The 13655-nt window shown below is 38.4% G+C and overlaps 1 protein-coding gene across 6 annotated transcripts in view; it reads right to left on the reverse strand.

Annotated features, from left to right (window-relative positions):
* Positions 1–6290: 6290 nt before the first annotated feature.
* The window catches only part of vps50 (VPS50 EARP/GARPII complex subunit), an 84953-nt gene continuing 77588 nt past the window's right edge, over positions 6291–13655 (reverse strand). For 4 of the 6 annotated variants that reach the window (XM_027012053.3, XM_027012052.3, XM_081701629.1 and 1 more), the window contains 3 exons: positions 12622–12743; positions 7784–7973; positions 6291–7369 (listed from right to left, as the gene is read on the reverse strand). In XM_027012053.3, coding sequence (XP_026867854.1) covers positions 7250–7369; positions 7784–7973; positions 12622–12743 — 432 coding nt within the window. In that variant the 3' untranslated portion in view covers positions 6291–7249. Of the gene's footprint in view, positions 7392–7783; positions 7974–12621; positions 12744–13655 lie in introns of those variants that run through there. The other 2 variants (XM_081701636.1, XM_081701647.1) reach the window with 2 other exon arrangements.

Here is a 13655-nt window from a genome sequence, read left to right on the forward strand (position 1 = left end):
CCCTTACTGAGCCATATGAACTGTGTGAGAAATAAGCAAACAATTTCACAGTCATGGAAAGAGTGTAATATTAAATGTAATCTAGCCAGAGTGGGGAGTTCTGCTTCATGGACAGAAGCATGCATTTACATTAGCGAGAAAGAGCATACTAACAGGTCTACTGTCACAGAAGAATAATGAACATTTTTGGGAAAAAAGGAATTTGTTCAAATTTACCAAACAATTTTGATGGTTCACGTAGAACCAACCATCTGAGTTCATATAATTCTTGGCAAAAGCTGTAAAATAATATTGCCCTCATATTAGATTTACATTTGAACTTTCTTTATGTAATGGCTGTAATGGTGCCATGGCTGCATAAATAATGGTCTTTCTGTAGACACAGTAATTTCAGTCACATCCCACTGCCCACAGCTGAGACTGATCTTTAATCATTTTGGCCTTTTCAAGATGAATTTAAAATTTATTAAGCAAACCTCGGAAAAATCACACATTTATAACCAGCACTCATACTATGAGTTACTATTCAAATGTCACATGGCTATAATGATATTTAATCAGTGACTGTAATAAATGTGTATAAACTATGCCACTGCGGAAGGCCATTAAGTGCTTGTAGCAATAGTGCGCTTCTACTGAGGATGTATTGGCTGTGTCCTTTGACTGCTTATTAGCATAGAGGAACATGGTTTCACCATTCTGAGGCAAGTGTGGGTTCATAGCAACAACCATCTGCACAAAGATACAGATAGGAAAGAAGCTACATTTAAAAAATGTCTGCATAATGGATGGTTTTGATTAGTTCTACTGTGATACCTTGGTCTGATGGATTCAAACCTTATTTGCTGAGTTCCCTTGCTCTTGAAAAATATTTTTCATGATTGAATTAAATGATTGTTTCATTTATAACAGATGTCCATTGCGCTTTACTGAAAAAAAATAACAATTTTTGACAAAAAACTAAAAAACATCCCAGGCCTGTGCAGTGGTTTCTTTACTAGAACATTACTAGAATAGGTTAGACTTATCTATGGTGATCATTAGTGTGTTGCGTTAAGCCTTGTAGTTTCTGATCATGAACAGGGTAAACATTCAGTCATTTTAAACTTTAGCATCAGGCCATTAAGTGGTCAAAACACACACACACAAATGGCTACAGGGGTCCTCTCACAGCCTGACCTTCACCTTCCTTACATTTCACCTTCACTACCACCTCCCCGGGGGGTAATGACAAGGTCATGGCTATTCAACACACAACATGGAGACGACATGGAAAGATTAGTAACTAAGCAAAAACAAGAGCCAGAGAGATAAAACACATGTTCCTTTGCCAAAAGGTCCAGCTGTGACCCTGCAGTTGTGATCCAAGTCACTTCTTCCTAATACCATTTGTTTTGGAACATCACTCTCTCCTGCCTCTCACGGGTGCAGTTCATTAGCACATGCTACATTTCCTTCTGTCAACACATCCCCAACAAGTTTGATCTCAGGTGATGACTTAGCAAGTTAAATAAACAGTGCATGTGCTAAAAATCAATGTGTGAAATTATTAAAAGATTCCTCCTGGAATTAAACATAATCACTTTTATTGGAAGGGCGACATTAAAAATAAAAGCAACTCTTGGACCGAGCAAACATGGTTTGTGTTTGTATGTTTGTGTGCTCAGCTGCAAAACTGAACAGATGCATAATATTTTTCCATTCTGAGCTCTCGGAGACCATCCAGAGGGCATTCCCACTTTTTACATCAATAAGGCCAAAAGGGCTGTCTTCATCTCTTACTCCTCATCTCTGTCAAATCATCTGACAAACATGGTAATCACCGCATGCCTCTATCCTATCCAAAACAAGGAAACACATTTGTTTGACGATTTTTCTTTTTACAAATTCACTCTGTCCCAGAGTTGTATTTTTAGACAAGATTACTATAACAAACTAATGGCATTAAAACCAAAACCACACTCACTGAACTAAGAATGATACTACATGAGTACCTGTGACCCCCTGTGCATTTAAAAATGGGGGTTCTTATCTAAGCATGTGGATTTATGTGCAATAAACTACTGAAGCTTTGAGACCTATAAAGCTGAAGCACATCCTAGTAAATCACAGCAGGTTATTATTTTATATCACTAAAAAAGACCTCAGACACAAACTCAATAAAAAAACAATCTATTATCTGTTATTAATTTATGTTCTGATATCACTGATTACATGTTCTATTTTTCATGGAAAGAAGAAAAAGATATATATTGAGAGAAGCATCTCTGTAGAAAATTCAATTTAAGAAACTTTGGTAGAACTCTGTGGTTGTAAAGTATGAAGAGTAATGTAAAGGCAGAGAGGCCATGAACTGCAACATATCAGATCCAGTCTATTATCCTGAAAGGGATATGATATGTTCCATGCCTTGAATAATAATCACACTCACTCCAACATGGGATGCCAAAAACCACTTAACATTTTTTATTCACTTTGTACATCCAGGTATGGGAGCATTGTACACTTTGCTGATCTTTTTTACACTTGGCCCCAACACTTTACCATTACAAAATCCAGTGATATTCAAAAACTTCAAGTTATGACCATTTACTTTGCATATTGACTCAATTCATGACTCCTTCATTTTTGTAGAATCCGGATCCAGTAAATGTTTTAAATAATAAAACAAAAGCATGTCTCATGTAGAGCAGTAAATCTTGCCTAATATGTTTGACACAACTGGTTTTGAAACCACTGGTTTTGTTAGGCTGTCCTACAGCCTAACAAGCCTTTTTTCCCCCTGAAAACCCTGACCTAATGGAACTCTAGAGGAAAAAGTTCATTTTAAGCCCCTGTGTCTGTCAGTGTATTTGCTACTTCAATCAATACACACATTTCAGACAACAGAGAATGTGAGTCACACTCAAAAGAAAACCAAATGCACTTTACAAACCAAATATGTATTATGAATTACTACTTTAGGTTCGCTGCTTGCTGGACAATTAGTCACAACTCTTTGAACAATTAGACAGCAGATAACCCCACAGAATTACTCAAGCCTCATAAAGTTTAATCACCTCGCAAAGTTTAAGGCTCTGTATTCGTCATGTACCCTAATATCGAGGCACTCATAAAATATTCATAATTACATTTCACACTATAATAGCAACATTTAAAATGTCTGTAAAACATGAGGATATTCCTGTAACTTCTACGGACAAGTGCCCCTGTAAATGCAGATTATTTGAAAGCCTGATTTTTAAAAGACATGGTTAGATTACAAAAATGCTTCACAGTCATTTATAAGATTTAATTTATAAGAGTTAAATATGAATGAGGTGAAAAGGAGATCCATTGAGTTTTTTGGGTTTTTTTACTTTTATGTAATCCATCTGCTTTTAGTACTTCACATTTTTTTAGCATATTGAATAATTAGCCAGATTTGCACGTTTTACACAGTAATATAATGAAACATAATTTATAATAATCTCTCTGTGTAAACAGATTTTGTAGAAAAGATTTTTTCATTTCAGCCCCATTGACCAAAATCTTCATTGCACTCCTTACTCAATTGAGATTCATCAATGACAATATAAAAAAATAAGAACAGACTAAAAAAAGTTTCACCACTCTCAAATAGTTGTTCCAAAAAGTTCTGTTGGTCAGAGATCTGCAGAGTCACAGGTTTCACAGTACCAATGATTACAAAACCCTCAAATTCAGAATTTATCATAACCATTTAGACTTCTTTTGCAACTAAATAGCCACTCTTTTGCAGAGCTTTAGTGATTCTTGAATTTGTCCTCTTAGAAGAAGCCATGTAGAGATACACTAGTTGGCTACCCAGTGACAATAACAGCCTGGCTCTGCCCACCACCTTGCTGCCATGGTGAGGAGCTCTGGCTGCTGAGTGATTGAGTGATAGGGGTGTCGCCAGGGCAACCCTGTCCTGGGATTGCCTAGGCGCACTGCTTACGATGCCTACTAAAGTAGAGAGGGAGAAAGAAAAGATTGCACTGCCCAAAGGGTGGAACTTTTAAGGTAAAATGCCAGTACTGTGTGGCATCAAACATCCCCCCATCAAGAAGAATGACCTAGGCTGCTTTAAACCCACGCTTGCATGATATGTCCTAGATATAAAACTGCACTTGAGATAACCAAATATAGACCCACTAAATAGAACATGCATGTTGTCATAAATATGTTTTGAACACTATGACTGAATTTATATAAATCTGATGGCACTGTTTTATTATAAGGTAGTGTACTTTCATTATAATTTAAAACTCTCAGCTGAATAAACATTATATTATAAACATAATAAACTATAATAAACATAATAAATAATAAATAATATAATAAACATTATATTTCATTATAATTTAAATACTCTCAGCTGAATAAACATGGCAATCACAGCAAAAGATAAGAATTCACTGAGCAAATGGTGATACCTGCAGAGACCCATGAACATGGTTTTGCAGACAGCATACAAATGCATGACAAAGGTAGAGATATCTGGAATTGCTTGCCAATTCTGTTAAAGGTTAATTATGGAAAATCGAACAATCACACTGGAAAAACAGGCTTGAAAAAAAGGTTAATTAGGATATGGGCCTCTAAAAGAAGCATCAGGGAATGGGACCTGCCAAACCAGTAAGCAATTGATACATTTCTTATAAAGCTTAATGAAAAATTTGATCATCAAAATAATATAAAAGCGATCTCATGTTCCATAGCTAAGAAAACATGAATTGTTATGAGAATACCTTTTTTTTGATTAATTTTGTTTCACCCTAAATGATTACATACCAAATATATTTAGTTATGTAATAAAACAGAGTAAACAAGCCAAAATTCTTTTTATGGTGTCAGTATGGTTGACTGTGCCAAAGTGTTCTGAAACATGTGGCCTTCAGTCTCAGCGCATTCCATGAAATTCCAGCATGCAAAGAAACAGATGGCACTGAAACAGCATGCATCAACCGTCAGTGGAGGGTGTTGGTCCAGGACTCACATGGCTGAAAAGTGCACCTTTGATCCAGCCACATAAGGCTTGGTGTTGGTGAGTGAAGCCTCTCTGCTGGGGAATGCCAACATAGTGAGCACAGTAGTGTGAAAATTGTCTGCTTTGACCAGACTGCAGCTAGCAGCATGCCTCCTGGGTATGAGTGTGCAATCACATGATTCAGTCTTCACTTGTTATTACATATGCAAGTGGAAGGGCTGTTTATTGATGCGCCATATTGTGATGTCTGAGAACAGTTGCCAATTTAGTAAATGCCGCTGTCTTGCATTCTGTTTGCGATTCGCTGTGGAGAATCCATAAGCCATTCAGCGTGACTTCCAAAAAGTTGTGCAAGGACCTTTTTGTGCCATCAGAAGATTTAAATCCCCCCTACCCATATATATATATATTCTGATCTTTGCAGTATGATGAAAGGTGCTGTACAAGTACTTCTCTACTTTGTGAATAGGTCATTGTAGCACACACTGAGTTGGCCTTCTGCCATGCTGGATCATACTGCTGCCCCCGGATACCTGAGCAGGCCTCCTGCCGGACCACTAAAAGGCCATAAAAATGCCTTCTGCTCTCTGTGACTCATCGCCAAATCAATAATGCATCTCCATTTTCAGCACTCTTTAAACTATAGCTCTACAGAGAGGAAAACAGCCAATTAATTAGACCTTAAAGCTTCAGTTTCGACAAATGAATAATGTGGTGTACTGAGTCGGTGGGAAGAAAACAAAACACCTAACAGGAATGAAGTTCATAAATAGTCAGTCAACTACAACAGCTTAACTACATGAGAGCTACTGGAAAGAGTATGAGTGCACCGAGAAGAATGTCAGTAGGCTGGTCAGTTTCACTAAATGCCACATTCACTATTCAGTATAAAATGCAATAGTAAAGCTGCTTTGCTACTCTAGATGTATGCTACAGACACAGAGTTAAGCAGTGGCCGCTGGAGGAGAGGTTGGGCACTGTGCCAATGCTCATGCTGGGCATGAAGCACAGCAGGCTGTCAGGGCCACTGGAGCAGCAGGTTAGTACAGCAGGGTTTCCTGACTGGATGTGGCGTACACACATGTCGCAAGCTATTTGACTACCACCCTCCTAATGACATTATGGAAGGATTAGGAATCCTTAGCAACATAAAAATAGCTCAAGAAAGGCATACTCGAGCCTCATACTAGAAACAATATTGAAATTGTTTTTGCAATCCTAATTCAACCTTGACTAAAATGCCTTAGAAGAAGAAATGATTGTTAAATCCATGGTATAGAATTTCACCAGCACAAATGCATCATACATGTTAGTGTATTTATTTTGGGATCTTGATTTAAACTGGTTAGTCATGTATTAATACATGTAAAGTAATTATTTGTTTCAGACCACTACAGAGTAACACCAATTATATTTTTATGACAGGCACACACAGTTTGCTATAACATCCTGGATGCTCAAATAAGCTGAAATAAATAAAATATTTATGACATAACATATACAGTATAAACCATCTGTCTAAGTGCAGAATTATGTCCTTTAAGCAAGTTTTATCTGTTTTCATATTTCAGAATTTCATACACAAGAAAAAAAGGCAAAGAGCAACCAAAATCCTAAACATGAATATGTAACATCAAGAAAAAAGCTACCAACCAATAACAAACAAAAATCCTGATATGTGGCTGATATACCAGTCATCCACATGCATACATAATCAGGATAAATATTATTTTTTTTAAGAGAAAAATTAAGTTCCAACAAAGAACATACAGCAAGCTGAAATAACAGGCTTAAAGAAGCAGACATTAAGACTACAAGATGAAAACCCCATCTTCATTAGTTTCAATGGTTTTTAAAAAGCATGCCTACATCTAAAGATGGACAGAAGATGTAGGTCAAGGACACTGCTGGAGAACCATCAAAATATTGGACATTGCTTATAATGAAGTATATCACTGCTGGGCAACAACTCTATGATGGTCATGTGTTCCAAAGAGCTGTGCTCAATTTATGTGATCCTTCACATGGTCACTGAGTTTACAATACACAGATATCAGAGATCTCAAAGGTCTCAAGTATCATTTATACACTAAGAGAGCGAGTTGGTTACATTTGCATTAAAATGGACCTAGAAGCAGCAAACGTTTGTTGGGGACAAAATGTTCCTCATGCCAGTAGAATAGTCTGCACATAGATAATTGTAGGTGAATGGGATCTCCACTGGTGATTCTGCCTTCAGCCTGTGAGGTCTGCTATAGTTTATCTTTTTGGTCGGTCGATGTCATCAATCGCTGCAAGGAGTTTTTGCCTGGCCTTCTTGTTGATGTGAGAGCCAAGACAGACATTGACCAGGTTAGCCAGCTGCTTCATGGAGTATTCCTGCTCAAACACAACATAGAGGCTGAAAAAAATGCAGATGCCTTTCTGTCTAGTGAAGAACTTCCATTACACACTTCAGGAATATCACTACATTTAATATTAAAAATGGTTAAAGCAGAAACCTGCTCCTCTAAGTAATACTTATTGTTAACAGAAATGTATTATTTTCCAAAAACCTTAACTCAAATTGAAACTAAAAGAAACGGAAAGAAAGTTATATATCATTATATCAAACATCATATTTTCACCATCAGACCTAATTAAACCAATCTAGGTAAAATCCATACTGGTCATTTGTTAAAATACTGCAACAGTCATGGACTTGTAATCCTGAGTGATTTGGTTCCATTTTTCACCACAAGAAAGTCCGTTATACATAAAGTCCTTCCTGCTACTGAGCATTGGCTCCCTTACCCTGTGATTCTTGATGAACTGCTCCATGTCGTTTTCAGTCAGGTAGTAGGCTTTGATGTAGGTCTCGACAAACTCCTTATCGGGGATGGGCCTGAGGTCAGTCAGCTTCTCCAGCTTCATGAGGAACTGCTGGAAGTCCAGTTGCATGAGTGCTCGGCCCTCGTTACTGCACTTCTTCACATTAGCATAGCTGGCAGACAGCAGAGGAGAGGAGCAGGGGCATCAGGCACACACAGGGATCCATTTACTTTGCACAATGCATTCATTTATTCTGCACATTTTCTTGGCAAGTACTAGAGTGGATGACTAAAGAGACTGCTACTGTCTTATGCTCAGTGATGGTCATCCTCTTTTGCTTTTTATTTAAAAACACAATGTTTTGTTTTGATGTTCTCACTATACACCAAGTCCAGTGTTTTATCTCTGGAGTAAAGATTTTCATTTTTTCATCACTAGAAATTGGGAGTTGTAAATTTTTGGTACAATAGCCATCATTGGGATCTCCTTTGTCACTTAGGCCTGGCATAAGCTGCAAATAAACTCTCATCTTAACAGTGTTAACTGATAAGGAAAATGTGAGAGACAGCACAATAGACTTTCCCAATTTTTGGCCTGTACATCTTTCAGTGTGAGCTGGTTCAGACCTCATCAGCAAATATTGTGGTGTTGTACCCCCTTAGCGATAACGCCACTTTCCTAGTGATAACGAGTAGCAACTCCTGCTATGGGTCTTTATATTCTTTTACCTGTGATGTCAAGCTCTCACTGCATGAAAGTCAGCAAACCCCTACACTATAGAATTTAAGGTTACAAATAATAAATGTGCTTAATACACTGTTCATAAATTTAAGGGAACACTTAAATCACACATCAGATCTCAATGAATGAAAGAATCAAGTTGAAAATCTATAGTGGTATAAATTGGGTACTTCATCGAAAACAAAATGACATTTCAGTCAATGGAAACCAAAATCAACCCATTGAGAGCTGGATTCCAAATCAAAGTCAAAGTGAAAAACTGAAATCATAGGCAGATCTAAATTGCATGAATTTTATCACAGCAACTTATAAATGTAACTCAATCGTGCTTATAGCCCCCACATGTACTCCTGACAATGTCCAGGCATGCTCCTGATGAGATAGCGGATGGTGTCCTGGGGACTATCTTCCCAGACCTACATCAGGGCATTGGTGAGCTCCTGGACAGTCTGTGGTGCTATATGGGGGGGGTGTTGCATGCACTGAAACAATGTCCTAGAGTTCTCAACTGGACTCAGGTCTGAGGACTGTGAGGGCTCATCAATGGCATCAGTGCCTTCGTCATCCAGGAACAGCTTACATACTCTGGCCACAAGAGGCTGGGCATTGTCCAGCACCAGGAGGAACCCAGGGTAACCCACCATAAGGTCTGACAATAGCTTTAAGAATTTCATCTCGGGACCTAACAGCAGTCTGGGTACTGCTGACTATCACTGAGATCCGTGCAATCCTTCAAGGATATGCCTCCTCAGACCATCACAGACCCACTGCCAAACCGGCCATGCTGGATGATATCGCAGAGAGCATAATGTTCAACATGGCATCTCCAGACTCTTTCACATCTGTCAGATGTGCTCAGTGTGAATGTGCTTTCAACTGTGGAGAGAACGGCGTGCCAATGGCAGACCTGCCAATTCTGGTGTTCTCTGGTGAATGCCAATTGAGCTGCATGGTTCTCCGGCGAATGCCAATTGTGCTCCATGAACACAGGTCTCACTATAAGACATCAGGCCCTCAAACCACCCTCATGGAGTCTGTTTCTGACAGTTTTGTAATAAAACATGCACATCAGTAGCCTGCTGGACATCATTTTGTAGGACTCTGGCAATGCACAAAGGAGCAGATACTGGTCCTGCTGCTAGGTGGATGCCCTTCTACAGGCCTGTACAACTCCCCTTGTGTAATGGCCCATGTACTAGTATCTCTATGAACTTAAGACTGTGCTGAGATACACAGCAGACCTTCTTGTGATGGTGCGTATGGATGTGCAATCCTGGAGGAGCTGGACTACCTCTGCAATTGAATGGGAAGCAGGTATCATGCTACCAGTGGTGACAAGGACTGTAGCAAAATGCGAAACTACATTATTGCAGAGAAGAATCAGTCAGGAAGGCTAAGGAGAGACTAACTGTCTGTGGCCACCACCTGCAAAACCATTCCCTTCTGGGGGTTATCTTGCTATAAGGTAATTAAATACCTTTGTAATTTAGAGAAAAAACACAAGAGTATTCAGTGAAGAGACAAAAAAAGAGAAATTGTCTATATGAATACTAAGTAGGGTAAGAAAATGTTAAACCATAAATCTGGGTATCAAAACTGGCAAAATATCAATGATGACCAAAATACTGTGGAACTCCCATCACCAGATAATGGCTTAGATGCACTTGGGGTCTAAGTGTTGGGTACAACAGCCAATTTATAATGCAGCCATAAGCAAAGCAAACACACCCAGGCAGATCAGCTGAATCTGACACCAGCATTTTTTTTTTCAGATAACAGTGGCATAAATACTTTCTGTGGTGCAAAGATACTAAGAGGCCCAGGAAGTGCATTGGCCTATACTGTAACGTAACTGCTAGATTCTGAACGTAAACAGGCAGGTTTCCTTGGAGACGAGGTGCACAAGCAAAATGGATAAAGTTGTAACAGTTTGAAACAGTGGAGAAGCTGCCACTCAAGAACAGTAGCTGTCTGGGAACCATTGATAAAAGAAATAAGCCATGATATGGTACACAAACAGATGTTAGCATCTAGCATTAACTGAATTTAGCCCACCCAGAAGTTGTTCCTCTCTACACAAGCATTGGGAAACATCTAGAAACTGGAAAGTGATAATAAATATCTTTGAACAATTACTGCAATCATTGAACCTGTACTGCTTGGCCAAAGTGACCATGGAGGGAGGTTGGACCACCTAAATAGCACACATAGGAAGAGGTGCTGGATCTACCCTAGCCTTTGCCTTCAATTTAATGAACAGCAACAAAATTATTTCTTTCTCCCAGTGCCCACAGACATTGATAAGGAACGAATAGCTGTGTAAGAAAAATACATTATTTTTATTTGTTCTCTTAAGATCAAAATGCTTTTCTGAAGTCAAATACTGCCAGACTAGTAGTGCCAAAGGATGTTGTACATGTTCTCTGTTCGATATATGTGAGGACAGCTGGACAATGGAGTTGAAGGGTGTGTGGGCTTATTTTCTGTACTGTGAACTCTAAAGCAAGTAAGCTGACAAGTGAGAGAGCTCAGGGGACTCTAGCAGATCAAGAAGATTCTTTAACTGACCACTTAACTGTTCCTTGGGGGTTACTGCCCACTTGGAATCAAATGCATAAACAACCAAAAAATCACTTTTGACAAGCAGATGTTCAAACAAATGGATTTCATAGAAAAGAGAAAGGCAGATAAATTAATAAAATGGAAATCAAACCTCTCATGGGTTGGCCTGATGAGCAGTCTGAAAGGCAGGACATTTTGAGATATTTGACCTGTTTCTTTACTCATCACCATAACTCACCAGAGGCATTTGGTGCCTGACAGAACTACAGTGTGGTTCTGGAACATTTATGAGTCTGCCCAAGGAACAAGGATTGGAACCTCCTCCCACTCCTTTCCCAAAAAGGTACACATTCCCTCGTGTAATATAAAAAAATTGAAAAAAAGAGCCCATGCAAACTCAAGATGGATGAAGCAGCTAAAATTTCTTCTCCTCCCACTTCCAGTTGTCTACAAATCTAATATTTCATTGGAGAAATTTTGAACACCCTTTGCATACCCCTAGAAATCCTCTTGATTTACCAGTATGTCTACCATCACTTCTAAACAACCAAGCCATAACTGATAACAAGCATAAGGATGTTTTCATTATTTTCCACTGCTCAGTCAGACAGGAAGGTCTTAGTTACTTCTCATAGTATCTTGCAGTAGGTGGATAAGTGAACAGAAGACAAAAAACCGCTTTACTCAGTTTGAAGAGATTTTGTGAGACATTAACTATTATTCATGCTCATTCACTAGAGATGAATTGGTGACTTTAGGAAAAGGACACGAATGGCAGCCTGATCAAAAATTTTAAAAAGTCATAAAATCAGTCATAAAATCTCGAAGATGAAGCAAGAACCATATTAAGATTCCAGTATTGTCAACAGCTTGCATAAGAATGTGGAGTACTTCATAAATATACAAATCATTTATCAGTTCCTGCAGCTTTCAGAATTTATGGTCTCTTTCTGAAACAGAAAGCAAGTCTGGATATTAAAATACTTTAACACAACTGTGAATAACAACCAAGTTCATATAGCAAGCATTTTGACCTTCTTTTTCAAAGTTATGATCCCAGATATCCCATTCTATCTTAGGTGTTCCAGGGAAAAAAAGGACTCCCCAATGGTCCTCGTCAGAATTTTCTACCATACATAGAACTTTGATTCCAGGGGTGAAATTGCCTTATATGCATTATATGGCTATATGGAAAAAATCACACATTACGGATTTAGTGTAAAACAGTAATTTTACAATCTTTTATAACAGTTGTATTTTCTCTTGGGTACTATTCCTCAGTCAGGTTAATACAATTCCAGAACTATATCACTTTGTTAATGGTAATTGGTCACTGGAAATCCTTCTTAGTTCAGATCTAGATCTGTGTCTGGGCAACTACCCAAGGCAGTTGTTATTTTGGCACTGTAAGAGACATCTAAATGCACAAAAGCATTCGGTTTTTACTGCATTAGCAATTACAAAGAACAACTGGACTGTTATATTTTCCTTCTGGCAGGTCAGCGTGTGCTACTTACCCTTCAACTAGTGTTCTGTTGGCCAGTCGGATACAATGCTCCCAGAGGACGTTAGATACTGGCAGAGGGATCCGAACTTGTCTGGAGACATCTCCAAGCCTTTTATTGAACTGCTCAAACTCCTGTAGCACAGAAAGAGTTCTTTACTGTAACACTTACTGCACCATTTTTCTACTCGATGGCTTCAACCTGTACTGAAGACTGTTAAGCTAAAATGGTGCTCAGTCTCATGGCCTTCAGAATTATAAGGCTTCTGCTTGCTTTACAGTGGGTGATAAAAATTACTGTCTAGTTTGAGCTTTATAAATATGTCAGATATGTGCAGGGATTTGCTTTATAATGTACAATGATGACCGATAAGAAACTTGAAAGAAGAGGACAAAGCCCACAACCATGATGTCTTCAACCAGCAACAGAGGACTTATTCCTTCTCCTAATAAAATTCCATTCATGGTGCTCCGAGTTTTCTGTGCAAAACATCTAGCGTGCTCTACTGCAGCAGTGCAGTGTAGACCCATCATTCACAGGACTGTTGATTCAGCTGGACCATTCCTGTCTCATTCGTGGCAGGAGGAATAAAGCCTGTTTCCTATTGGAAATACTGACATATAGCCTAATGGATGCCAAGAACTACATGTACCGTGTTGTTGTTGATGCAGGCATACAGGGTGAGATAGAAAAGAAAACGAATTAGTTTTTTTCTCTTTCACACTTAAAACTACTATCATGTGATTACCACTATTGCTATTTAAACTCATTTTTCATGAAACAATTACTACTTGTGTTTGTACAGCTACAGAGTCTGACACTTGAGTTTAACTGAAAGTAATATGATAAATATAACATGACTGTAGTGCCTTATGCATTAGAGCTCTGGAAAAGGAACAAATATTGCTTAGATGTTTCTTTACCTGATTGAATTTGTCATCTGTGAGCTAATATATGCCCCATAATGTACAGTACATTGTTTTTCTAAATATTTTATAAATTGTTGTTAATTTAATGCCTTGGTGAATCCATTTCTGTAGTAATGT

This window comes from Electrophorus electricus, chromosome 2 (genome assembly GCF_041902795.1).
Source record: "Electrophorus electricus isolate QZ-2024a chromosome 2, ASM4190279v1, whole genome shotgun sequence".
NCBI classification, from domain to species: domain Eukaryota; kingdom Metazoa; phylum Chordata; class Actinopteri; order Gymnotiformes; family Gymnotidae; genus Electrophorus; species Electrophorus electricus.